Source organism: Copidosoma floridanum, unplaced genomic scaffold, assembly GCF_036245765.1.
Source record: "Copidosoma floridanum isolate Cflo_tuat_1 unplaced genomic scaffold, Cflo_Japanese_pri ptg000006l, whole genome shotgun sequence".
NCBI classification, from domain to species: Eukaryota; Metazoa; Arthropoda; class Insecta; order Hymenoptera; family Encyrtidae; genus Copidosoma; species Copidosoma floridanum.
In genome coordinates this window covers 22651588-22679426 of record NW_028321883.1, presented here as the reverse complement: position 1 = coordinate 22679426, position 27839 = coordinate 22651588, and the positions used below count along the sequence as shown (strand labels likewise).

The window sequence follows — 27839 nt, the reverse complement described above, 5'->3', positions numbered from 1 at the left end:
TTTCCTTTAACTCTATCCTCTGCTAAGATTTTTTTCAAGTTCCATAATTTTCAACTTTGTTTTGTCTTAATTTACTTATCATATAATTTCTTATATTACAAACAGATTTTCCTTTGGTTATTCTATAAATTTTTTTTCAGTATACATGACTAAAAACTTATATATTTATGACAAAGAGGTTTGGACAATAAATTTAACATCAGTACATTAGTATAAAATATTTATTAATAAGGCAGTACATAATAGTAGTGCTGAGCACTTCCCAGAGCTAGGGCCAGAGGCTAACTGGCTACCAATTACATCGTACATACTTGTCGTAACTTACTATTGATGACATTATTACAAAAATCTTATCCTGACTCTTCCAAAGTAGTTCAACTTTTTCATGCATAACACAGTCATTTTTGCAAATTTTTCCATATTAAATAATACATAGGCATGAACAATATTTATGGTATAAGAAAGTAATATTACATGCAAAAAAATTTATAATTAACTGTAAAAGAAAAATTAATAGAATACATTCTTCTTCTAATGTTAGTCTATCATAAAATTCCAGTCTTTTAAGCTTTCAAACAATAAATTTTTAGGAAAAATGTCATATACATTGAATAAAAATTATTTTTGAAGTGCTTATTTAATTATTACACAAATATTGATTATCATTATGAGTGGATATAACATTATTAGAATAACATTGGTCATAGTGCTTTAATATAACAACAGTTTCTATATTCTCTTTCAGTCACATTTAAGACATAATAGTTAATTGATAAAACATTAAATTTTACATATAAAAATATAAAAAATTTTTCCATAGACGTTTTAGGTACAAAAATAAATTAAAATTTTTAAAAATAATTACATCATATTTCAAAAATCATACAAATATTATTTACCAATGGACTATACAGCATTCTGTAAACGTTGTAGATTTTCAACTTCATATTTAATCCATTTAGCTGATCTTGTTGTTCCCTTAAAACGTGATTGGCATCCTTCATTTATTACATTCATTATTGGCTGTATATCTACCATTAATATGAATTTGGATTCGAAAACGTTTAGTAAGTCAACCAGAAGTCCTACGGAAGCCTGAATATTTTCATCTGAATGTCTACAATCGTCAGATATTGTCTTTATGAATTCTAAAATACTTGGAACAATTGGTTCAACTAGGACTGCTTTATGATTTGGGACTGATCCATTACCACAAAGTCCCTGAACGATTCCTGTATAAGCCTGGAGTATTCCTGTTCTCAACTCATTCAAATAATCAACCATATCACAATCTGTAGTATCGATAGCTGTATGTGATGTTTGCACTAGTACATGTGAGACCACATTAAGATATTTTTCAAATTCTGATCCAATGTTGGAAGCGATATCAAGAAAAGAAGAACATATTTGTGGTTTGACTGAGTAATAAACGGCATCGTCACTAGTAAGGATCTCTAGCAATAGAGTCATTATTTCATCGCAATATGGAAGCATCCTACTTTTTAAGGCACGAAAACTTTTTCTGATAAAATCAAGAGCTCCGGTACAAACTTGAGGCTTTGTCTGATTTTTAAGTCCAATACAATAAAAAAGTTTGAATACTTCAAAATATTTCATAAACTTTTCACCCAAAATTTCTACAAGTGTAGTTATTATCGTGAAAGCTTCTTCTAGAACATCTCCTGATTTACATGAACTTGACTTCAAAATAGATAACAATATACTTACTATCGTATCTGAAATTTGACAAACATCGTCAACAGAAATTTTCTTTAAAATCGATTGCAAAGTATTGCATAACAGTACTTGAATATTAATACATTGTACTTGATCAGAATAGTTTTGGACGTGAGGTTCCACTTGAATAACCTGTTGAAGTCGTTCTATTATGACCATTATTGTATTTCGTACAGTAACGTAACAATCTCTAGGCGACCCCCTAATGATTTCTGTCATTGCATTGTAAGCTAAAGATCTCAAATATGTAGGTCCATCAGAGTGATTAGTTATTTCTAACAATTGCTGAATTATTGTGTTAAAGTAGTCGGACATGAAGTATGTTTCAGACTGATCACCAGTTTCATCGCTGTTGTCAAATTTATGACTCACCCTTGCGAGGAGAATGAAAACTTTACAAACTTTTTCAGCTATACTAGGCTCTGCTTTTAAGCCATTGATCAATGAATCTAATACAGATTTCAAGTATATTTTATTAATAGCAACCTCGTGAACTGTCTTAATAACTCTTCCTAGAGTCCATGCAGCTGTACATCTAATGGAAACGCTACTATCGTACATCAATTCGATCAAATTTGGCATGATTTGTTCCACAACAAGTCTTGAGCAGTGATATTCTGGACCCTTCAGAATACAACCAAAGGCTATTAAAGCAGCGTTACGGTAACGACAATCAGAATTTTTAAAATGGTATTCTACAAAAGGAAAAATACATGGAAAAATAATATTTCCACAACAAGAAGCCAGTGACTTCAAACAATCGCATACTGCTTTAGAAATCGAATTATTTTTATGGTCTAAATCAACTTGATCAACTAATTTTTGTGTCAGCACAGGAATCAAGTACTGCAAAGCTCCTTTGGCATAGTGTCTTGATATACTCGAAAGAGAAAGATCATCTTCAAAAGTTTCACTGCCTTCCTTCGATAAGCTTAATTCCTCTTCTGCAACACTATTCCAGAATACAATTCCATGTAACGCAACCTCATCAATATTGGATTTTATTGCTTCTAAAGTAATCTAAAAAAAAAAAAAAAAAGAATTTGGCACAATGTATGTTCGAACGATAATCCTAGAAAAATTAATTAAGAATATTAATGGTGAAATTTTCTATCAATGCTTTCATTTATTGATCTTAAGTACCTTAAGACTATTAAAATAGTTCTTTTATAACCGTATGAATCTGCTCAGAAGTGGGCTGTCAAGTATTTTCACTTATCTATTCTTATTTTCTTGATAAATTACTTCATCATAATCATTAACAAGAGACACATTTTGTTTTACTAGTAATTATCGCAATTTATTTATTTTTTTTTCACGATTTTTAATATTCGTTCTTTTTAGTAATGCCTGCCAATGAATTTTATATAATACATCAAAAAACTATACTTAAGATGTGAGCATTTAAAATGAGACAAATACTTTGTTGGTACTAAAAATGTCTGCAGTCAACTTTTTGTAACTTTTTTTAGTAAAGTAATTCCAAAGTATTGATAACTGATTTTTAAAATTAAATTAGTATCAAGTATAACTTACCCCAAACAGTGCTTGTGCCATGTACGGTTCCATATATTCATAGTAAAGTATAACAATCTCAGTAAGACATTGTAAAGAAGCTATTTTAATTTCTATATCTGTTGATTGCGTCGTTTGACAAACAACTTCCATTATGAAATTTCTTTCTGACTGAAAAAAAAAAAAAGGTGACGTAAATCTTTTACGGCTTTCAATCAGAATATTACGTTATTTTAATAGCAACATAGTATAAAAGCCTGATTAAATGAAATACAATTTGCGAGAAAATGAAACCACTCTTATTGTTATTTAACTTAACTGGTTGAAAAAAAAGTGTTGCATGGTGATTTATAGCCCCTATCATTACATCATTGTGGTATTGTTCAACAGCCTTATGCACTTTTGTGTGCTTACGTTTACTTGGATGAAAAGATATTTACTATATTAATTTTGTACATGAAATATTATATTTTCATTAAAAAAAGCCACTCTGAACATTCTTTCTGCATTTAAGGATCTTGCAAACATTATATACGTATGTATTTTAATGTACGTAAGTCGATAAGTCGCAAAACACAAGTATAACAAAAAAAGTTGATCTCAAGTGGGGTCATTTTACAGATGCCTTTATTAGGAGAAAGGCTTATTTTGTTATGAAAGAATTTCTGAATATTATTAGCTATACAAATTAATGAAATAATAATCTTAATCATTTATGTCACTGAATAAAATAAGAAATATCATAATGAATTTGATTTTAAATATCTTAAGAGTAGAAAAACGATTGTATTCATGAAAAGTTGATGCCTTACTTTTTACTTTTTTAACGAAAGGAGGGTTTAGTGAGATAACATTTGTCAGTTTTATCAAAATAGTTCAATAAATAGCTGCCGATCTATAAGGTTCTAAATTAAAAAATTTCACCTAATATAGTTTCAGTAACTCAAGTATCCACAAAGGCTGCAGTAAACATCGGTACAATACGCAACTTTAATACATTTAAATAAATTATAAGAAGAAACATACCTCGATTTCAAAGTTACTTTCTGCAAATTCAAGTGAATTGATGAGAGCGTTTGTAGCAGATAAACGTAAACGCATCGATGTGTCAGATCCTCTTATATTATTGACAATAGCTGTAAGGATCTGATTTGACTGAGAAAATAGAGCATCACATTTTACTTCTTCACAAGTATATCCTATCGCGTCAAGAGTTGCTTCCTTCACTCTTTCAGTGCTATTTGGATTAGTTGCATTATTTACCAATAGTGGAATCAGTTCTTGCCATTGATCGACTAAGAGCTCAGCAGCAGCTACGTGTGCTATGCACAGCGCAACTGAACTTGGTCGATTCGTTTCCGTGCCCAAGGCTTCTAATAACTGAATTCGAATTCCAATTGTAAGGTTAAAAAAATTGGTACTAGTGAATGGTGTCATCATTTAAAAAAATTTTAACTATTTAGAAGTAAAGGTTTAGTCTATAGTACACTATACGTATGGTATCATACAAAACTCCTTAATAGTAAAAATAACTGAATCATAATAATACTGTTGCCTTATGAGCTTTAATCATGCATGCATCAATAAAATACTCACATTTTTTTTTACGTATTCTCTTGTATCCAAGGGGAATGTAATCCATCTTCGTCGATATTGCTGTTTTAGTTTGAACTCCTTAGAGCAAAGCTGATTTTTTAACTGGAAACTTGCTGCCATTCGAGCATTAGTGCTTGCAGCTGTGCTTACGATAATTTCACTCATAGTTTTAACAAATTCATGCTAAAAAATAAAATAAGTTTAATTATTTAAATTTTATAGCTTCGATACTTCTTATAAGTTAATATTGTGTGATGGAATAAAGTTTTGGCTTTACTTTTTTCGATTAAGTTATGAAAAATGTTATCGAATCTAAAAAAAAAAAAGAAAAATATGAGCTGATGTATCCTTTTAATCAACGTAAAAAATGTAAAAAAAATTCATTTCAAATAGTTTATATATACTATCATCTTGCTAAATTCGATTTGTTCGATTTTATAAGCACATAAATCAAATATTTAAGAGGTTTAAGCAATCATCATTCACTAGTTTAAATAAAATCTCGATTGGACAAATATCCCGTCTCCTGCTAAAGCACCGAATTTTGGACACTGATAACACAGCATTGAAAAAAATTTATTGTTTAAACGGACCAGATAATTATTTGCTATTCAGAGGTTTTTTAGGATAAAAAAGATCGCTAATTTTTATTACCAAATTTAAATCAGCAAATAAATATGGGAAATGACCAGTATTGCATGGTGTAAGGCTCACCAATTAAAATACATAACAAGACTTCATTAAATCATCACTAACATTAACAATAGTCTTTATGTATTAGATAGTCATGTAATAAATATTTTTTAAATAATTAACTGTTTGAGTTAACAAATATTTACCAGATTAGACCGTGCAGCATGATGCAAAAAGTTTTGAGCGATTTCTAGTCCAACATTATCTGTAAAAAAAGTTACCATAATTAGTAAGTGTTATGAATATCGATGACCATTTTTATTTGTATTTCTTAATGTAAACTTGATGATGCACACATAAACTTTTACTTGTATCTTGTATGGTTTAAGGAACGGTTAAAATTATAACATGCATGTTAATCAATTTACAAATAGATTTTGATTCAACTTTTCACCTTAATATATACACGAAAAAAAATACTATTCTAGTGAAAGATGTCCATAACAAATTTCAAAAAAATTCATGATTTGCTCAAAAAGAAATATACTTAGGTATTAAATTATATGTGAAGAATAATATCTTAAGACAAATACAAAGTTGACAACTTATTATAAAATTTAAATAAAAAAATATGTTTAAAAAAAAATAAAAAACTGATACATAATAAAACCCAGTGGCAGAAATTATTAACAAAAACCACAACTTTTGTTCATATCTTTACATTCTGTTAACACGAATGCTTGTTAGTTTTGATGTGTAGTATTTAAAACATAATCATCTCTTATGTATACAGTCTAAGCCCCTAGCATACTTCGTAACAAAGGTTTCTTATCAGTGTTTGGACGAACTAGTGTGGAAAATATTTTTCTTTTGAGTTTGATATCTGCACTTTCTACGTATTACTTACAGTTGGGCTCTATGAAAGTACTGTCTGGTATATTTAGAAATCGGTTTGAAGTCAACTTTTTCAGTGTGATTTCTATTTTATTAGAAAATCTAACTAAAAAATATAGAGTTCAAAAAATTTGGTCCGTGATAACCTACCTATTTAACATATTTGAATGATAGTATTCTGTAAACTGAATTTATAGATTTAATATTCCAGCTACATCAATATGAAAAAAAAAAACACGAAAGATACATCAACAAAAATGATGACAAATACATCTTCTAAAAATAAATACGAAAACAAAAAAGCATAATCACCTGGCAATACTGTTTTTTCAAGAACTTGTATAAGCTGCACTGTTGTTGGATTCATCATACTAAAATTTTTTCAATTAACTTTTTTAATATACATGTTTATACTTTTATTGGCGAATCAAAAGCATTTGTACAAAACTTTAACTTCTGTTACTTTGAACGGCGTTTGTTAAAACTAATTATCTCTCTACTATGCTGACCAGACGTATACACAACATAAAGATATTTTCGGATAGGTACAATGAACAGTTACTCGCGTTTAGTATTACTGACAATAAATTAACGCTTACACCAAACTATCAACTTCTACGTACTGGTAGTGAAACTAAATGCCTCGAACTTCATATCAGGCCTATCCAAAAATATATTTTAGTATAGTGTACATGAATCAGCTACGTTCAGGTAATGTTGTGTGTTCCCTATAGGCTGCAGTACAAGTAGACACCAATTATTACGGAAATACCTTTTTCGTTGAAAATCCCCTACCACAAGCAGTTATGAGTTTTTCAGTACGTAGTAAGGATATTACCCGTACTACGATCACGAGTCAGAATGATCATGGTAGGTGTTTTTCGCCTACCAATTTTTTTCCAGAAATGCAAATTAGCGCATGCGCAGAAGAGTCTTTCAGCTCTTTTGCTACATGAGTGTAAGTATGCATATGTACGTTCTTGCTTTGTTGATACACTTTGTTAGGTTAGAACATTATGTATGTACTTTTTAGTACATCGGATAGTGTTGACTATATCCACTTATTACGATGACTTATAATTAAAGTTTAGTAAATAAAGAAAAAGATTCACGTTTGTTCATAATTAACTACTCCTCACGCAATTAAAGAGAGGAATAACGCACGACAATATACTGTCATGTATACATATATATATATATATATATATATATATATATATATATATATATATGTATGTGTATATATATATATATATATCGGCGAATTTCACGTACTGCTCACTCTCTGCGCATGCCACTGATTTTTCGAAGCTACCGTACCGTTGGTAGGCGAAAAACACCTACTCTACAGCCACTGAATAGGGGAACGTGGGGCGGAGGTGGGCACCTTTTTTTCAATATTTCACTGTGACAACAATTTTGAGTGTTTTGTTATTGTCCAAGCGTTATTGACACGGTAAGAACCTTAACTTTACCGTGCCATACTTTGCTAAACTTTAATCTATATATATATATTTTTTTTATGCTGAAGAACGAGAACATCCAAAACTGCTCACTCGTGCCTCACCATAGGGTACGGGTGGGGCGCGGATGGGCACGGATAAATAATGCACCCAGTATGAAAGTGTGTAGGTTTTGAAACTGATCTTAAATCTAAGTTTATTTTGCAGTACTTACAGTATTCGTATTAAAAATATTGTAACAAATAATATAATATACATAATATTTAAGTATTAATCTCTTGTAATTTTAAATCACATTTTAATCACAATATTATCGCATTTCTTTGGATTGATTCATGCTAATACAACACTTAAAAGTAATATATTTTGAAAAATAATTAAAATAAAGAATTAGATATCGTTTTGAAAAATAATTGGTATATTTTCAATCGAGATGCAATCTTACTCGATGCAAATATTTGAGTTAAGTACACTATCAATTGTCGTTTCAATCGTATCATGTGTTGTAGGTATATCAACTTGGTTGGATTGTAATTTTAACTTTTTTTTATTAATTTTTATAGGCTTCGTCACCTTCATTTTCGATATCACTTTTGGCTTCGATACTTTTATAAACTATTTGAAAAACTACATAAAAAATCAACAAAAATAAAAATAAATAGCCTAACCTATAAAGTATGACAGCTGACAGCTAACCACATACAACTGGTATACCTATATACCTACAAATAGCAGACGCTCGATGCGGAACTGCTTTCTTGCTCGGGCCCATTTGCGCCCCACCTTGGTGCCCATTCCCACCCTCGCAACACATATTTTTTATTTATTATTAACTCATTTATTACAAGTAAAAAAAAAAATAAAAAAAATAGCCTGTCAAAGTTAAAGATCTAAGCTTTCGAATAATATCATGGATAATTATGTAGGTCATATGTAATAAATTTGCCAAGTGATTAAAAATTTTTTTTTTGTAGGTTATCTTCGACTAAGAATTGAATCAGCTCGTAGTAAAAAAAAAGCTTTTAGTCCGGTAAATTTGTTTGGATAGAGAAACTATTGATGTTGTATATGTATATTACAGAGGATTCAGCAAAAAATATGTTTTTATTTTTAAATATTTGCATGCCCATTTTATCGGCTATGCCCACCTCCGCCCCACGTTCCCCTACTAGACTGGCGTGAAAGGTTACTGGTTAATACAATCTAGTTAGTTAATTACTTGATATTAAAAATCGTGGTCGGGGATTTTCAACGAAAAAGGTCTTCAAAGCAAAACGGCCGTGTACAGCTTGAGGGAATTTTCAGGTACTACCATGGTAGAAGGCATAGACAGATATCATTGGTTTGTATATCTATATGGAGTCTATCTTCAAGCCTTGTGTATCTTCTATGTAGGTATAATGAACAAAGCCTCTTTCTACATTATGCCTTCCACCGTGAATGCAGGGCCCTAACGTTAGCGGAATCTTAATCTGTCCATCCGGTTTGTCAGAACACGGTCTATAATGCTCATAGACTATATAATAACCCACGAGTGATGTGAGATCCGTAACATTTATTGACAAACCGGGTGAATAGATCAATATTTTACTAACTGTATAGTTGGGATTCTCAACGTTGTGTTTTAATGCCAACTTTATACTTTAATGGGCAAAAACACTTTTTTTTATCGTTTTAAACTGTTTACTTCCTTCTTGTACATCATTATTAAAATTCAGATAAAAATATGCTAGACAAAAAAATTGTATTTCAATGAGATCTACAACGCAAATAACTTTAATAACAAGTGGTTAAAGTTACGTAAAAAACTGAGTTATTACATGTAAGGCAGGACTGTTAAATTTATTACCAAAGCAAAAAGTGTTATTTCGTTATGCATCATGTAATGATATAAAATTGTGAAATTTCAGAAATGCTGTTATACACTGTTTGTTATTAAATTAATAACCCATAACAAAAAAAATAAATGGTACTCTACATTCAATTTTAGAGTAGTTGAAGCTTTAAACTTCGCGCCCATGAAAGGTCCGATATCGACGTTACTGACTGAGTCGACGAGTTACTTTTGTTTAGTCGTTTACGCCTCTGTCTGTCGAATGAACAAAACTTTTGGTTTTTAATTCGCATCAAAAAACTTTCATTCAAAAAGAGCAATTTAAAGACTAATAAAGAGATTTTTTTTTTTTTAATCCTTTTTTTTTTTGTAAAATTCTTTTCTTATATTCTATGGAAAATTGTTACTTAAAATTTATTAGAAAGTAGACTTTATAGGTCCTAATAATCAAACCAAATTTCAACGAAGTCGTATGTTAAAACTTTGCAAAAAATTAAATAATGTAAAAAACGCCCTTCTGAAAAACAGCCATAAAAAAATGTATAATATGGTAATTTTTTTAATACGCTTTTGTTTCTCATTAGTTACTCTTTAAAATAGTTGAACGCTCTTCTTCTTTCTCGAAAGAAAAGTAAAAAAAAAGTCATGAATTAAAAAAAAAAAAAACAGTCTTGTAATTCAGCCTAAAAATACAGTAATGGGCTCTCTTACTTTGAAAGTGGCTATGCACCTCATTCCGTACAAATGAGTGGCTTTCACTTTTTAAAAACATTTTCACACCTTAAAATAAAAACATAGTTGTACATAAATCCATTGAAACTATGAACAACTTGTTAAATTTTAATAACAACATAATAGCATGATAATTATAATAATAAAAAAATTATAATAATAATAGTTAAGATAATAACAATTATGTTTCACATATTATGTTGATTCAACTTTTTTTTCATGTTTTGTGATTATAACCGTTTGTCTTTTTATTCTACGAATTTTTCATCTTCATCTTTTATCTAAACTAATCGTTTTTTGACTTTTTTATTGTCAAGCTGAATACGGATCTGCATACAAACAAAAAGTGTTACGTATGACTTTATTATCCAATAAATCGCTCTGTTCTTTGAAATTTCAAATGTACTAAGAAACTCGGATATAGACACAAAGTGCCAGGCGATACCTCGAAAACCTGTGACAGTCCTAGGATAGTATTTTTGTTGGGGACTCATTGTAAGTGTTTACTTTTCTTGAAATTTTAATTTCTGCTTCGATGCTCAATTTTGGTATAGACCGTTATACTACAGAAATTAGTAATCCAGATATTCTAGTTCTAGGAAACGTAAGGTTTTATACAATTATTAAAATTTTGTGTAACTTTTCGAAAGCTTGTTGGTTACCTAGAAACTAACTCAAAGTTTCTTATAGAAACATAGTGTAGAAACATTCTTAAATATTACCAACTTCGTATAATATAACTAGTTACGATTTTTAAATTATATTTTTCCACAAAACATTTTCATGATTATTCGGATTATTCGCACAAAAGGCCTACAAAAATTCTATGTTTCCTTAAGAATTTCATAATTATCGATTTTTTTTGTTAGCTACCCCACTTTCATCGATAACTATAAATAAAAGGCTTTGTCATTAACTTCGAAGAAAGATTATTTTAATATAAATAGCTTAAAAAAATACGGATGGAAAAAGAATCGAAAAAGAATTTTTTTAATAGTTTTTTTGATATATTTTTTAATATTAACAACATCAGTATGATTTGTAACCTAGTCAACTATATCAGTCAAGACTTTTAATCACATTCGTCATAAATTATTTATAATATTATAATTGTACTTATTATAACATAAATTATAAGGATTTTTATGTCAAAATCTATCAAAATGTTTCTGTTAAAAAAAACTACGTACACTTTAATAAATTTAGTCTTCAGACACACTACATTTTTTTACACTCTGATTTTATGTCACATCTAAACTTTTTTCAATAAATTAGTAAATACAATTATATCTTTAAAAGATTACACAGGATAAATTTTATATAAAAAAATATGTCTTATGGACTAAAAATAATTGTATAGAAATACTAGGCCTTGCATCCTCATAGCATGTGATCACAACAGTCTTTGTAGTCTTATCGATCCCAACCCTTACTTTGATGGTGGAAAACGTGTTTGTAGATTGGAACATGTACAGGATATGGTTTTGGTATCGAAATGGGGACTGAAATCTCCTTTGTCACAGCGTAAGGTTTTTCAACCACAAATGGGACCTAAAAGTTGTTAATAATATAAACAATAGTATTAATTCTGATTAATAGAACATTGATAAACTCTCGATGAAATATAAAAAAGACTTAACTTCTTTTCAATAACGTAGGGTTCTAATTTTTCCACCGGTATTTCAACATTTTTCTCAATTACTACAGGCACTGGATGTGGTATAGGTACTTGAACTTGATAAGGCTGTAAATTAAATATTTGCTTAGGTATATGGTCTAGTAACCTCAAAATAGATTAAATCTAACCTTACAAGTCGATAAAAATGTCTCTGCCTCTTATAGAGTTTTCTTAAAAATAAATAAAGATTAACTATCTACTTTAAAAAAAATTAGCATCGTTGTTCTACAAACAATTTCTCGTAAAAATTTTTTTAGCAAAATATTTTAATCTATAAATCTCCACGATATTGAAGCGTTAGGATTTAAATATTTTGATTTTTACTCTCAATATATAAATTATGTAGAAATGAGCACTTTCATTATAAAATAGAAAATAAAATTACTTTTATGCATGATATTTTGAAAGTTCTTATGCGGCAAAATATTGTTAATGTTGTAACTGTAAAAGTCCCACAGCGTTATAAATCCTAATTATTAATTAAACAGCTTTTGCTTTTATAATGCAAGAGATTGTAAAATTATGTTTTATGATCGTGAGAAAAATTTCAAAACCTTTAAAAATTTTCATTGACCTGCAACATTTTTTTTTTTACCTAAACACACTACAATCGACATATACTAAATATTTAAGGTGTAGATCGTCTACCTGAGGTATTGGTACTTTGATTTGCTGTTGTACCGATACTGGTATAGGATGTGGAATCGGGATAGCGTACTTTTTGTAAATAGGTATCTCTACGGGTTTCTGAGTTTCATGGTACGTCACTCCTGGCTCGTAACTTGCAGTTGTGACAACTACGAAGCTGGCGATAATCTGTAAAAAAAGTGGCAGTCAACTATGATGATTCTTGTAATTGTGCCTAAAAATCATGAATGATTTATTGACTCATTGGTAGCATTGAAAGTGATAGAAAAGTTGAACAATTGTCATTTAAATAAATATACAACCGTGGAATAATGATTAAAACCGTAAAATATATAGTTATAAAACTTTTTATTTTGCTTTTATAGTTCCACTTTGAAAAAATGAAAAATTTAAAGTTTTAGTTTTTCTACAATGTATATACATATATATATATATACATATGTATAAATTTTTGGATATGTAAAACTTATTCAGTAAGAAGTAATTTGTATATGTTTTTCTGTTATACCCGTCGAAAAAAAGGTGAATCTAAAACAGTATGTAAAATTTTATTAAAAAATTATAAAATATTAGCAAACATATTTTACATAATAATTTCCTCTTTGAATTATAAAAACACAAGTTTCTATGTAAAATTTTGTTTTGATCCAACTTGAGTGGTCACTAAAAGATTTAGTAATAAAAAAAAAGTAATATTCTATTAAAAACTTTAAAAGTATAATAAAACAGAAGATCTTGAAAAATTTGGTTCTTCGAGTTAGTACTTTGCTCCCTAAACCGTAATGTACCATTTCACATCACTTGTCAAATAAGCACAACTTCTTATACAGAAACCAGAATGTCAAATAATGCAAACTCACAAGAATCCTCATTGTAACAGGAAAGTCTAGTGCTTCAGTACCAGTTAGATTGAATATTCTATCGTCCGCTATCTAACTGCAATTATGAGCTCAAAGTCACGGCCAAGTTCTTTATATACCCAACCATCTAAAAACTTTCTCCCTTCCCCTCTGCGTCTAGTACAGACTCCGAGTATTTACTTGTGCTATTACACCGACACTCTCCTCCCACGCTCGTCTACAAGCCAAGGAATTCTCCTGAGATAAAAGCACATGTGCAAGAGAAAGAGCTACTACTACAGTGTTCTCCTACTATAACACTCAATAACGTAGAAGGTGTTGAGTTTACGAGGCTTTTGCGTAAATAAGCATCTTTGTCACTGGTACAATTTATTTTCTGTGAATTTCTCTCTGGACCATTGTTCTACTGCACAGCTCAAGTTTTTAATTGCTTTGAGAATAGTAGGTATACTTTTATGACACTTTCTTGTGTTTATGATATTACGTTTCCTAATTAATGGATCGTATTCTATCTTTTTGATACTTAAAAATTCGAGTCTAATTGTCATTTTTTTTTCTAAGATTATCAAATAAAAAATTTGAATAATTTTTTTTAATTGTTTAAAAGTTGAAAAATTCTTTAAAAAATTGTAGAATTGTTTGTGATGGATATTAAAACTTTTGGTATAAGTATGAAAAAGTCTCATACCTCTAACAAAAAACACTAAGTTCATGAGATACCCAAAATTTTAAAGAGGAACCGTATTAACTAGTCCGTAATCGTTTATCATAGCACTTCATATTTTGCAAACAATTGAATCACAATATATAGTGTCCATTTCTCGCTTTTCCCTTACAAACTCAAAAATAGTGTTACACGTCCAGCACACTTGTTTCAGTTACTCAATAACTATCGATGTCAGTGCATAGACATTTTTCAAATCTCTTATATTGCTCTTTTAAAAATATTCTCCGCTCATTAGTACATTTTCCCGTAACCTTAATACACGCTGTAACTCCCTTGTCACACGCACGGAGCTGTATTACGTCACTCTTGCGTCAGATGCTGACGATCCTTAGACGCTGACATTCAGGTGAGATTCCATATACCCTCGGACCTCGTGACTAGAATCAGATGTATAACCAACGATGGTTTAATTTCTTCTTAGATACACAAACTTTTCTGTCAAACTGCGAGTACCGGTGAAAGCGCACGAGTAAAAGTCACTTTAATCATACCTGGAAATGGAGAATCAAGATTTCAGTGGATTGGCGCAGTGATGGAGTTTGTGGTGTGACAACAATGAACGGGCCCACCGTCTCGCTGATGGAACATTTATTTCCTGTGTTGGGAGTATTGCACTTGCCAATTTCCTTTCTCACGGAGAAAGTTTTCTGGAGCGATTAGGAAATTGATTTTGACTCACGGTCCGAGATCTCGTCCTGTGTAGCACTTGGATGATTTGCTCGAGAGTTTTGGCGATTCTCATTCCACACGAACGTACGTGTGTGAAAGTACACTAGCTGAGATACCATAGGGAGAATTTCGTGCAATGGGTAAGTATTCACTATTGAGAACTCAATGGTGATTATAAGCTTACACAACTACTACGCAACGTGTGGAGTTTAAAAAAATTTTTTTTTTCTTTCCCAAACTTTGCTCAATTCTTATTGACAAGCTAGACTTGCTCTAAATACACGTATGAAATGTCATTATGTTTCTTAAAAAATAGTGCTATTTTGTTTGCTTACTTTCCGTCAATGTTTTATTCAAGAAAATCACTTGTGTTTTCGTTGAAAACGAAAATGGAGATGATCTTTTTTAATCGTAAGAACTGATTTCTTTTGAGTCTTTTAATCGGCATATTTTTTTATCGCTTGATTCAAATAGTCTTTATGTATAAAGAAGAAAAAAATTTGTAATAAAATACTAAAGATCACACCATCAGTCCCCTCCAAACATTGCGCTTTCATTGCTTTTCCATCAAGGCTACTGCATAAGTTTTTATCCTCTGGAAAATGTCAGTGAACGGACTAGCGTAGTAGAAACAGCGAGAGTTTTTCAAGCTGGCACAGGATCGGCTGCATTTGGCCATAATAGGGATGGATGTCTTTCAGGTATTTGAGAAGGAATTTTTTTTTCGCAACGCGTCGCTACGGCCCGTTAAAACTGGAAGGTCGTGCCTGGAAAAGTGACTTTTTTTCTCTTTCGTTTAATATCATCATTATTATTAGTTTTTTAATTTTTTTACCAAGTTCTTAACGATGTTGAGCTCTGGATCGAGTCGGTTATTGAACTTCTAAAGATATTTTGTAACTATTCTGTTTTTAGTTGAAACGTTTACTTTTGAATTCATGTCAAAGATTGTTATTTGGCAATTGTAGTTGTTGGTGGGATGAGAAAAATTTTGCTCTTTAATCGGAAAAATCTAAATTGTTACATCATATGTAAAAGTCGAGGTCTACATTTAGATAATACCAGCAGCTGCAACTGTAATGACTGAAGTAACTCTCGTGAGTACTTAAAATTTGAATCAATACATTTTGAAAAATAATACTGCTAGTGATGGGAACGTTCTATTAATTTATATTTATAATGATTTTGAAAGCTTTAATAAGACGTGATCAATAATAATGGCTCTCATAAATGGAATATTTAACAACGTAGAATTGTACACTACATTATAATTAAAAAATAAAAATTAATTAAATAAAACCTTCTACTAATGATATCCACTTTACCTATTTACATCATAATGAAAAACACCTGACGTGTATATAATCAAGTCTTTTACTGTGAAGAAATGAGGCTCATGAACTATTACTACTGACAATACTCACAACATGTTGAAACTTAGGAAGAATTTATAATTAGTTGCTATTGAGCTTTTCATCAATAAATTGAGATACTATAAATACTATTATTTCCAAGTACTAAAAATCAAGATTTTTCAAGTTAGTAATTTTTTATGAATACATAATTAATTTTTAACTTAAATTTTGAACAGAAAAAATGTCAAGTTCAGAGCAACTGAAGAAAGTTCTACTGTGTTTATTAAAACTTGAACTTTTACAAAACAGTACAATCATGAAAACTGTATAAGATTTTCTTAACTGCTTGAAAAACAATTGAACTTGTCTAGAAACACTTAAAATGCTTTATTTTAATAATAGACGTCAGTTACCACTGTATTTGAATGAAAATACATCACATTATTCGATATTTTACACCAACTAAATAAAATACAAATCACAGCTATAGTGACCCATTTCATTACGAAAGACAAACACAACAAATAAAAAAAAACGACTATATCGAAGGAATAAGCTTAGCTTACTGGTGCTTGTGTAACAGCTACGAATAGTATACTGAAAAGAATAACATCATCTTTGATGCCACAAAAAGTTCCATAGTCAACGTTTAATCCCAATCCTTATGTTTCGAGCTGTGTACAATCACATGCTTATAGACTGGTACATGGACTGCTACTGGCTTGTAAATTGGAATTTTCACCTCCTTATTGACGTACACCGCATAAGGCTTTTCTATAACGAAAGGCACCTGTGAACAGACAGTAAGAGACGTTTCAAAAATGAGATGGTATTGGCAAGCTTATATGATACATTGATTACTTCCTGTATTCGGGGGATCCTTCCTACCCATATATCACGCAGACACAACAAAACTCTACCTTTTTTATTTCTGCAAGAGGAGTTTTGTAATAGGCCACAACCATGGATTGAGATGCCTTGTTTTAAACTTTGCATTGTTAATTTGAGAATCAAAGTTCATTAATTTGGCAAAAAATTCCGTCTCTGTGCGCGCGTGTGTGTGTGGTATGATTTCATAAGCCGATCATGTGACTTTCTCGATTACTTTCATTTTAACTTAATCCTCTTTTTTAAAATTCGATTTGTTTTTCAAAATCCATTTTTTGCATACACTTTTTATAGTTCTACGTTATAATCATTGAAATTTTGTGTGCTTTTTTTTATTTAAAAAAATTGACTGTTTTTTATATTATCTTTTTCATAATTTTTTGTTATAGTTATTTGCGAATTTTAAAAACAATATTGTTTGGTAAGAAAAATTAGATACATGCATTTCACATTTTTAATATCATTTTTGATAGATTTTACTCGTTTGTAAATAATCAATCAGATCTAAAAATTCCTTCAGTCTTTGACAAAATTTTTATTTTTTGCAGTTTTTGAAAAAATATTCAACGAAAAAAGTATAAAAAATTTTTTGATTATCAAAAAAAGTATTAAACAATACAAACTAAAAATGCCATTGTGCACTAACAAACCAAACAATAATTCCTTCTGTATTGTGAAATAAATCTTTTTATAATCTACGGATCACTTGACTTTAGTAGGCAAGCAGTTATTTATTTATTTATTTTTTTTTTGTAGTTTAAAATATGCCTGTAATCGATTAGTGTGATAGGTTTACTAACAATAACTTCTGCTTTTTGCAACTTGTGTAAATCATATAATATGCTGAAAGTAAGTTTGCAGTGTACAATTATCTTTTGAAATAAATTTAACGTAAGACTTGCATAAGAAGCTACACGTTTGATTTCCATTATAAAAACAATTTGTATTTCAAACTGTTTGGAGATAAAAATTTATTTTACGGAGGTATATCAGAGATTAGGCGTAAAATAAAAACTTTTTTCAAATAAGGATGAGGAAGCTAAGTACCTATACAGGCAAAGGAATTTTTGTAAGCGTCACTGGTGCAGTTAGCTCGGGATAGTGATTCACAGCCTGAGCGTAGCTATCAGAACTGCCTCGGATGCGTAACGGGTTGCGAATGATCCAGGCAAAATTTGAGGCAGTTCAATTTTATCTCCTTTCTTATTTGTATCACTGGTGTCATCGATGTATTAAGGTTTTGTGGGTTTAATCAGATATTTGTTTGTATGTGCGATCGTGAGTAAACGAAAATAGACGACAGAGTTAACGTAAAATCTGTTTTTTTCACATCTTTATTGCGGAATCTAGTTGTATGGATTCATCGGTTTCGGGGAAGTAAGAAAATATTGGATGTACTGGCCTGCTACTTTGTCGTTTACGTCTAAAATGCTAGTTTGACTTTTTTTGTTCACTAGATTCGGAGGTTACCTGAAGTTGGTAAATTTATCAGTTAAACCGACAGAATTTACAGCAAATGAAGTTAGTTATCTAGTTGTGGGATTCAAAGTTGTGCATTGATTTAAAAAGTATATTTTTATGTTTAGAAATAACGTTATATATTAAACTATTTGATTAACCCTTATACTTAAGACATTACATAAGTAGATCATTACCGTTACTCTTGTCTTTAGTTTTTAACTAATTCTTGCAGTGGGAAGCTACGACAAAAAGAAGGATTGTTATTTGAATAAAAAAAAATAAATTCATGAAACGTTAACGTAGTCTTAAAAAGCACGTGATATTAATGTGTTGAAGCTAAATTTTTTATTTTACTTAGTTAATTCTATTTAAAATAGTATAATTGAGAATGCGGATGACATGAAAAGTTCAGGAGAATATAAAGGGTCTCAGTATAACCACTAATTGATTCATGATCCCAAATTTATCAAAGTCATACTTCCAAAGAATATTTTGAAAGTCTCTTGACTCGCAAAAATATGATCGGTACCGATTAAAATTTCAAATGAAATTAACGGAAATTTAATAATTACGTACCTTTTTTTCTACAACGTAAGGCTCCAGCTTTTCCACTGGGATCTCAATATTTTTTTCAATGACAACTGGCTGTGGGTGAGGTATTTTCAAAGGTACTTGATACGGTTGTGGGATTGGTATACGGATTTCCTAAAATTATTATAAATTTTATTAGTCATATTGATTTATGTCATAGTCAGATTTTTTTTATTTTATGAAAAATATTTTTTAAACCGAACTCATATGTCAGTACAAAAATAGTACCAACTTTTTATTCTCTACGTGTCAATCAATTAAATTTTAATACTTACGGAAAAAATAAAAAAAACAAAATAAAAGAAAATAAAAATATAAATAACAGTTGTAATACAAAAAAAGTAAAATACAAACAAAAATTTGTTTCACAATTTTGTTAAAAAATTCTATTTATACAGAAAATGTAAATTGTGGACTCTTAAATTACTATGTAACTTAAAATATTTATACCTGAGGAACTTTTACTGGTACTAGTTGGGGGATTGGAATCGCTAGAACCAAAATAATATTTTTATAAAATATTCAACTTTCACTATTACTTAAAAATTTTGAAATTATTCAACTATTCGTTTGGTCCCTCACCATATTTCTTGTAAATTGGTACTTCGACAGTATGTGTTTTTTCTTCGTAACTGGGACCTTCATATTCACTTGCAGTTGACAATGATGCACAAATTAGTAAGATAAATCCCTATAAAGTAATTAAATATCAATATTTTTATAAATAAAAACTTCTTTTTTTTGAACTTGTAAAACAGTTATTATTTATATTGACTTCTTTTATTGTGACTGATAGAAATCTTGGTCTTAGATTTTTTAGATAAAAGTATATTGATTTAGGTAATATTTCATAAGATGAGTGTTTCAAAGACTGCCAAACGTAAATAGTTTGATCAAATTTTCAAGTTATTACTTAATTTTGGCAATTTATTAACATTGTGGTAAAAAACTGTAAAATTTAACTAACAATACTATACATTTCAACGGGGTCTGGTTGATCTTATTTCACAATACGGAAGAAGTTCTTATGAGTGGCTCAAGCTGGAGCATGCTAAGCTTATATACTTTCATCGCTTCCACCTCCCTTACTCCAGAGCTCCTTTTTGTGTTTTCGAATCTCTTTTCAGTACACAAAACGTTGAGTGTGAAAGATAAAGAGAGAAAAAAAAGTTTTTTCTTAAATTAATGAAGTTTTAAAAAAACTCTTAATATCTAAAAACAATTTTTATACTTAAACTATTACCAAAAGTAATTTTTTATTTTTTTTTTAACAGTAACAGATTCAAGTACGAATAATTTAATTTTGAATTGACTAGTTATAACAATCACTCTACTTATTAATAAGTATGTACTACAAAAATCTTGAGAAATACAAGACATAAATGGATTAAAAAGAAAGTGAATCTTATTATCATTCTAGCAGAATTTTTCTTCTACAACTTACAAAAAATCAATTTCAAACCTGTACTGGAAGTAGAATTTTTACTTTCCCTCCTTTTTCATCATCCCATAAAAATAACAAATACGGATTTATTTTGATAAATGGATCAATAACCGTACGTTACAGTTTCTAGTATTCTAACAGAGTAGAAATTTTGTTAAAAATAGTCCCTAAAAGTACACGACAATGTGGAAGTTGTCATATTATGTTTTTTGTAACCTGCGTTTGTCGTAAAATTTTTTATTAGGTCAAAACGTCTTTTATTGTTACGCTGTAGAACAAATGTATGTGTACAAAAAATAAAGATTCACTTATTTTTGTGAAATAATAAAAGTAGACGATTCGTAAAAATGTTAATAATGGATGGAATCTAAAATAAAGAATAAATATACTTGTCTTTTCAATAAATACTATATGAAATAATAAAACCGAAAATTTTTTTGCATGCCACAGGAGAAATTTTTCGTCTTCGGCGCCTTGCTCGAAATGCGGTCAAAAAATAGTGGTACTTCCTGTACTACTTTACAAAATGATAGAAACGTATTTGTCTTTGTCTAGGAAGCTTGAAAAGACCACTCTTGTTAACTCTCCGTACAATTTTGTTCCCACGATTTTTTTCTCCTCTCCTCTTTTCCTTCGGTTATCCTTTCTCTTTGATAATCAACTTTCGCCGTTTATTTTTTTTCATGCGGCACCCATTAATGTTTATTTGTTACTGTCTGTATTGGTGTATGGCAATATTTATGATGAAAACACTTTTATTTTTTTTTATCCATATAATATTAGTTATGTACATCAAGACAAAATTGTTATGATTTATTGATGATTGGCTTTGTCATCATTCGTTATGTATTATCATTCAGCAATTATTTTTTATGGCGTTCCCTTGGTGTTAGGGATTTTTGAAATATTAAATAAATTAACTACTAATACAATGTAATAATGATAAAAAAACTGATCTTAGTGGATAATATTTTAATCAGTTTCTTTACTTTTCACTACTACTTGAAAAATTTTTGATTTTTATTTATATGAAATTTAATTACATGTTATACATGGTATTACATAATATCACAATATTTGTAATCGACGACTAAATATTTTCTTTTGATTCATATTATTATTTCTACATGGCAGTTAAGATTTCATAAGTAAAAATAAAACAATACAGCCAACAGCATGATAAAAATTGTGTGGATTAAGTATAGTTTGACTGTTTCCAAAGATAAAAATACAAGCAAAAATTTTGGTCAGTTTGTATTATTTTGATATAAAGAGTAAAAACTCATTATAAATTAAATACTTAAAAAATATAGCTCATTGATCTTATTAATAACCATTCAAAAGATAACATAAGCTTTGAGAAATTAATATTATATAAAATACAAGGGTTTCAATATTTATGATAATTTTTTAAACGTTAACTAAAAATATCGTTAATGTATACTTTAAATTGACTGTAAGTTGTTTTAACAAATATAAATTAAAAAATATAAGTACATCAACAATAATGTACATCAATATTGAAATATTATGTAATAGCTGTTGTTAAATATATTGCGTTTTAATAACTTGAAGGATGTATGGATATTAAAAAAATTAATCTCGGTTTTTAATTTATGAAAACTAAATTTTTTTTTCTCTTACTACAAATAACATATAAATAAATAATAAGATTCTCAACTTGTATAAATATTTTCATTTATTTTAAAATATTTTTTCAGTTTGTTGAAAGTACAAAATTTCTTAGTTAACTATACTTTCGATTTCTTCCGCTCAGTCGTACAAAAATTTAGTTTTATAATTTATAGAGGAAATATAATCTTATTTTCTAAGTGCTATCATTGTGGAAACCTAGGCCAAATGCATAATGACTTATTTTATTAAAGCATATCATATCATTTACCGACTACATGAATGATACTAAAATAATATTTGTTAATCTTCTAAGTTATATCTGCTAGAGTTAATTGTTATGTAAAAATCCAAAACACATTATATCTATATGTGTATATATAAACTAACTTAAATTTCTTAATTTCATAGGTTGAACACTCCGTAAGATTCCTTTTCCAAGGACTTATATGTTTTCTAATTTATATTTCTTTATCTATGTTAAAGAAGTACATCTCTATAGAGGCTACATTTATTTTCTTGAATCAATTATTTTATGATGAATTGTTTTATAAACTGGAATCTTAATAGGAATTTTCTGCTCGTAAAACATAGGTACATGTTTGATCACTTCAAATGGAACTGGTTTCTCAGATGCAACGGGGATAATCTTCTCTATTGGCGTTGGAACTTTTTTTTCAACGGTCTTCACAATTGTTTTGATGACCTAGAATCAACAAATTTGTGTATTTTTTTTCGATAAAACTAAATGATCACTATTCAAAAATGTATACAATTAACAATTTATGAATAATGTATTCTTGTATTGTTCTATTTAAAAATTATTCACGTCAATTTAATTAATTTACATTATTTAGAAAAAAAGTTTCATTATTTTTTGTTATCACTTTAACCAGTCATAGTTAATTTATGTTTCTGATGATTTATAAAGAAACTAAATTAATTACATTGATATTACTTTACTTTACTTATGTCAGTGGAATACTTATTGATTATGATTTTAAATACTATAAATAAAATATTTTTCAATAAACACAACAAAAAAAAATTTCGCTTCCAGAGGGTAACAGTTATTTAACAGTTAAAAAATTTACCTCGTAAGGGACTGGATGAATCATTGGAACTAAAATTGGATAAGGCTGACGCTCCTGCTGAATTTGAGGATATGGAATCTTTATTTCCATGTTTTTGTACACTGGATAGGCTGAAAATGATAACGTCTTGTCACTGATGTCAATTCAAATTCCAGTCACTAAGTGTCTGAAATCTACTTACCTATTTCTTTAATGATAGGTTTTACTAGCCCATGATGATCTTTTCCAACAATAACTTCCGCCAGCCAGGCTTCGAGTCCATTAATCAATTTTTTCTCAGGTACATCGCCAATTCTATTCCAGTTATATGGATCTACATTAACAAAATTTTATTACCAAATAATCTTGAAATAATTTTCTACTAGCTCAATAATTTTCTGTACTTATGAACGTTGTAACTTTTGGGTCATTTTTGTTCAATATTGATACCAACTTAATTTTTGCTTTCCCTTGTAAAAAAAATTCCAAAGCTTTATTAATTAAATCCTTGCTATATAACTAACATAATAATGCATAGAAACAAAGCAATACAAAGCAATAGATATTTAGTATTATGTTACAAGTTCTTCATTTTTCTACTGAATCAAACAATTTAAAAAATATAATAATTTTTGTGATACACAGAGGGTGTACTCGCTTCATACTATTTAGTAATTATCTTATCTGAAGATGTAGATGAAATATTTTAATAATTAAGGGTGAAATTATTTGTTAGCCACTTCCTTTTTATACCAGTATGTAAAATTTATCAAAAAATTAGGGAACAAATTTAGAAACAATTTTTGTTACTACTTGTAATTAATTAATTTCCTTTGGAAAAATATTACAACAACGTTCTAAATTAAAGTGATAAATCGATATAACAAAAAAATAATACTTCACTACTGCGTTTGATAAAAAAAAGTTTTATTCTTATTAAAAATTTATTTTGTAAATAAAATTAATCAAAAGTTTTTGTAATAAACAAAAAAAAAATTTTATTCAAGATTTTTATTTAAAAGATATAGTTGCCCTGGTAAAAGAGAGAAAAAAAGAGTTTACAATCAAATAAAATTTTTCAAATACACCTCACACAATGACGTCTTTGAACGAGAATATTAAACCAAACAACTTACTATTTGTTTAAAGTATTAAAGTCAATCCTAGTAATTTATTTATTATTTAAAATTAAAAAAAATCAAATCTTTCTGCGAATCTATGATTGTAGATACTCACCTACTCTTTTCATTAAAAAAAAATAAATGTCAACATTAGCAAAATAAATAAGAAAATTACTTAGGATAAATGAACCTTGTAGATAACTACAGTAATAAGATAAAGTTTTTCATGAAAATTACCATGACTTATCATGTTGTGATCTAATGGCATGTGACCAAAACTGTGGAATCCTCCTGAACCACTTGGTATGTCCCATCTTATTGCTCGACAGATTTCAATGATACCTAAAACTAGGAACTACAAACCGGATAGTGTTTTAGTATTTAATTTTTAATCGTGGGATAAATAGTTTTAAAAATCCAGTTCTGAAATAGAATATATGTTTATTCAGTGTGGTGTTCCCACCATTTGATTTAAAACAGTTTTGAAATAACTTTTTGGTAACTAGAAAGCTACACCCCCTGTATGCTTTGTGCATTGACCTTACTCCCACTCCAACTTTGACTAGACAGGTGTGTTTATTTTTTATGATTTGAGGAAAAAAATAAGATAATTAGTGTTTTTACAATAAATGATCCTAATTCTTATCTTTATGTAACTAAAAAATTTAAATTATTATTATTTTAATTTTTCAATTTTTCAATTTAATATCACTTTTGGACTTTCCAGATATTAGATGATCACTCTAAGCCAACCCAATCTTGAGTAAAGATATTTTGTTACGTGACACATTGTTTTTCTAGAGAAAATATTGCCATTAATGAAAACTTAATTTTTTTTTACATTAAAGGCTCTCTTAAGAGCTCGAACTTTTGTCAATGACGGATATTTATCAAATATTTATTACTAGAACTGTTTATTACAAAGATACAAAAATTGCTATACGACCACCGCAAGGAAAAATGTGCCATTCAAGTTCATTCAAATCACTCATTTACACAAAATAATAAACATGACAACAAACGTACAAAACAAATCATAGTAGAGTGTAAAGTTCGTCTTATGAGATGCTCGGATGACTAATCCTGATTTTCGACGATTCGGCTTTTATATCTCGTTTCGCAAGAAGGGAGGAAAGTCCCACTCACACACCCTACTTGCGGCCCCGCTTCGCACTTTGCTGGCGAGCGATGTAGTTAACTTGCATTTTTATGATCATCCTGCACTTGCGTAAGTGCGGTTTGGCGTAGTCGAGGCACGCTTCTCACTCTCTGTTCGAGCTGTTCCGAGAAAGGCCCACACTTTGCACGGTGATATTAGCGTGTACTTGGCTCGATCCAACAGATTGCTTTATTAAATTTTCCCAAGAGCGTTTGAAACCCATTTATGACCACAATAATCGTTTACGTTATTGATTTTCGAAATTGAGTGTGATGATTGCATATTATATGCTCCGTAACATAAATACTCCAGAAAATTATATAAAAGCAGTGCGTCTGAGAGGTTTGTTTTGAGATTACACAAAAAAAAAAAACAAAAAAAACAATAAAAATAACTGGTTCTTCGATCTCATTTGAAGACTTTCATCGTATCCAAAGCAAGAAGATTTTTTCTTATCTTTCTTAGGAGATATTTTTTGAAAATTTAAAAAATTTAAAAAATACAGCAACACAGGAACAAAAAGGTATTACATTTTCTGAAATTTTTGTATCTTTTGAAAACGTTTGAATTTTAATAACTGTTCTTACGTCATTTGTTACAGTGAGAAAGAAAATTACAATAAAATTATGTTCTAAAATAATAAAAATTCTAAATAACAAAAACGAGCTCGTTGACTCTTGGTTTCCTACGACCACTACAGTAACCCAACCAACTTTCGTTATTATTTATCACGCGCACCTCAACGGTACAAAAATTGCAGAGTTTACCGAACCATTTGGATGAAAATCATTTCCGAAAAAAATTAAAAACCATCAAGGCACGAACGTGCTCAATCAAAAGCGTTTCACCAGCTGCTGTGCCCACACCAGTGCACACGAGAAGTCCCACTGTTGCTCAGTAGATTAAGTTGGGCAAAAAGCGATTGGCCGGACGAACGATCTTGACCGATATATAAGCACCTTTTCAGCGGCCATCCGCGCCCATAAGTGATTTAAACTTTTATCCAATCTCAGTTCAATCTTTGGCCGGTACTTTCTCCCCTCGCCGATTTTTGAACTACTTACGTGCACTGCAAATCGTAGCGAAAGCCCAACTCTGTGGGTTTACACATTTTTCCGTTCACTAGTGTGTCCATGTATGTGTACAATACACATATGTGCAATTACGTGGCTTCGTGAACATGCGTGTACACCCGATCCAAATTGACTGTGTGCATGTGCTTGCTCCGTTACGCGCAATTAGCGGGTAAGTGTATTCACCGAGAAAACCAACAGTGAGATTCCACGTGCATATTTTTTTGCGGCTGGGTAGGTGTGCGCGTGGGCATTTCTCTGCACTGGCGATGTATAATATGAAATCTTCGAGCTGTACTTTTCCTCACGTAGGATCGCACTGGAGTGATTTGTGCGTTTAACGACGCCCAGGATTTTGAACTCGGTTTCATTAATCGCACCATTTGCATGCACACGTGGAATCGCCTTAGTTTTGTAAGATTGCGATTTACGTCACAAATGTAATTTTTGCCGTGAATTCACATCACGCCACGTAATTATTTGGCATTTTCTGTTTTTCATTGTCATCATCTAACCTGTAGTTGAATGTCTTCAAATTTTTTATAAATAATTAATTGGTTTTTTTGAAAAAAAATATTGCTTTTTGTTCATAAAAGATGTTCCTCTTTGTCTGCTATACACAAGTATATGATAGATCAAAGTTCATAACTTTTATTTTTAATTCTCCATAAAATAAAATTTAAAAAATGCAGCTTCCTCTAGCTCCCTTGGTTTAGTTCTGATTTTTAGTAGTTTCTGCAAAATAGTTGACTTTTACTGTAAAGAGTTTTTATTTTTTTTATTATTTTTTATTTTTTTGTTTCATAGAGTGAAATCACCTTTCAACGTAACTGTCCTTTTTATTTTTTACTGAAAAAATCTTTGTAGTACAAAAATTTACTTCGGCAAACATTTCGTACTAAATTGCTTAAAAACATAAGTATTATTTATATACAAAATACAAAGCTCCAAAAGGAATTACCCTGTACAATGGTCTAACGTTCCTGGTTTAACTCTAACATTCAACCAGTCATAATTTTTACGTACTATTTTTAATTATATTATTTCACTCGCAAA

At 29.7% G+C, this 27839-nt stretch overlaps 4 protein-coding genes across 6 annotated transcripts; all 4 read right to left on the bottom strand.

Moving 5' to 3' along the window:
• Positions 1 to 203: 203 nt before the first annotated feature.
• LOC106637402 (importin subunit beta-1-like) lies at positions 204 to 7233 on the bottom strand. 3 transcript variants are annotated; one of them, XM_089598634.1, is made up of 7 exons: positions 7148 to 7233; positions 6688 to 6746; positions 5688 to 5746; positions 4849 to 5031; positions 4279 to 4632; positions 3274 to 3423; positions 204 to 2757 (listed from the first exon to the last, which is right to left on the bottom strand). In XM_089598634.1, exons 2-7 carry the CDS (start codon positions 6743 to 6745, stop codon positions 907 to 909), a joined length of 2655 nt encoding a protein of 884 aa, XP_089454760.1. In that variant the 5' UTR covers position 6746; positions 7148 to 7233; the 3' UTR covers positions 204 to 906. The 3 variants fall into 3 exon arrangements, with proteins under 3 accessions (XP_089454760.1, XP_089454759.1, XP_023245467.2); XM_089598633.1 differs by lacking the exon at positions 7148 to 7233 and adding an exon at positions 6819 to 7126; XM_023389699.2 differs by lacking the exons at positions 6688 to 6746; positions 7148 to 7233 and adding an exon at positions 5936 to 5954.
• Positions 7234 to 11778: 4545 nt separating this feature from the next.
• Positions 11779 to 15105, bottom strand: LOC106637401 (uncharacterized). Its single transcript, XM_089598804.1, has 5 exons — positions 14997 to 15105; positions 14809 to 14912; positions 12731 to 12898; positions 12017 to 12148; positions 11779 to 11955 (listed from the first exon to the last, which is right to left on the bottom strand). The coding sequence occupies exons 1-5, from the start codon at positions 15103 to 15105 to the stop codon at positions 11818 to 11820; spliced, it is 651 nt and encodes a 216-aa protein (XP_089454930.1). The 3' UTR covers positions 11779 to 11817.
• A 1885-nt stretch (positions 15106 to 16990) lies between these two features.
• On the bottom strand, positions 16991 to 20352 carry LOC111642928 (uncharacterized). Its single transcript, XM_089598803.1, has 5 exons — positions 20347 to 20352; positions 19864 to 19972; positions 19732 to 19772; positions 19267 to 19395; positions 16991 to 17131 (listed from the first exon to the last, which is right to left on the bottom strand). The coding sequence occupies exons 1-5, from the start codon at positions 20350 to 20352 to the stop codon at positions 16991 to 16993; spliced, it is 426 nt and encodes a 141-aa protein (XP_089454929.1).
• Positions 20353 to 22868: 2516 nt separating this feature from the next.
• LOC106637400 (uncharacterized) lies at positions 22869 to 27037 on the bottom strand. The gene is made up of 6 exons (XM_089598802.1): positions 26983 to 27037; positions 26670 to 26779; positions 24789 to 24906; positions 23633 to 23764; positions 23452 to 23561; positions 22869 to 23063 (listed from the first exon to the last, which is right to left on the bottom strand). Exons 1-6 carry the CDS (start codon positions 27035 to 27037, stop codon positions 22869 to 22871), a joined length of 720 nt encoding a protein of 239 aa, XP_089454928.1.
• Between the last annotated feature and the right edge of the window lie 802 nt (positions 27038 to 27839).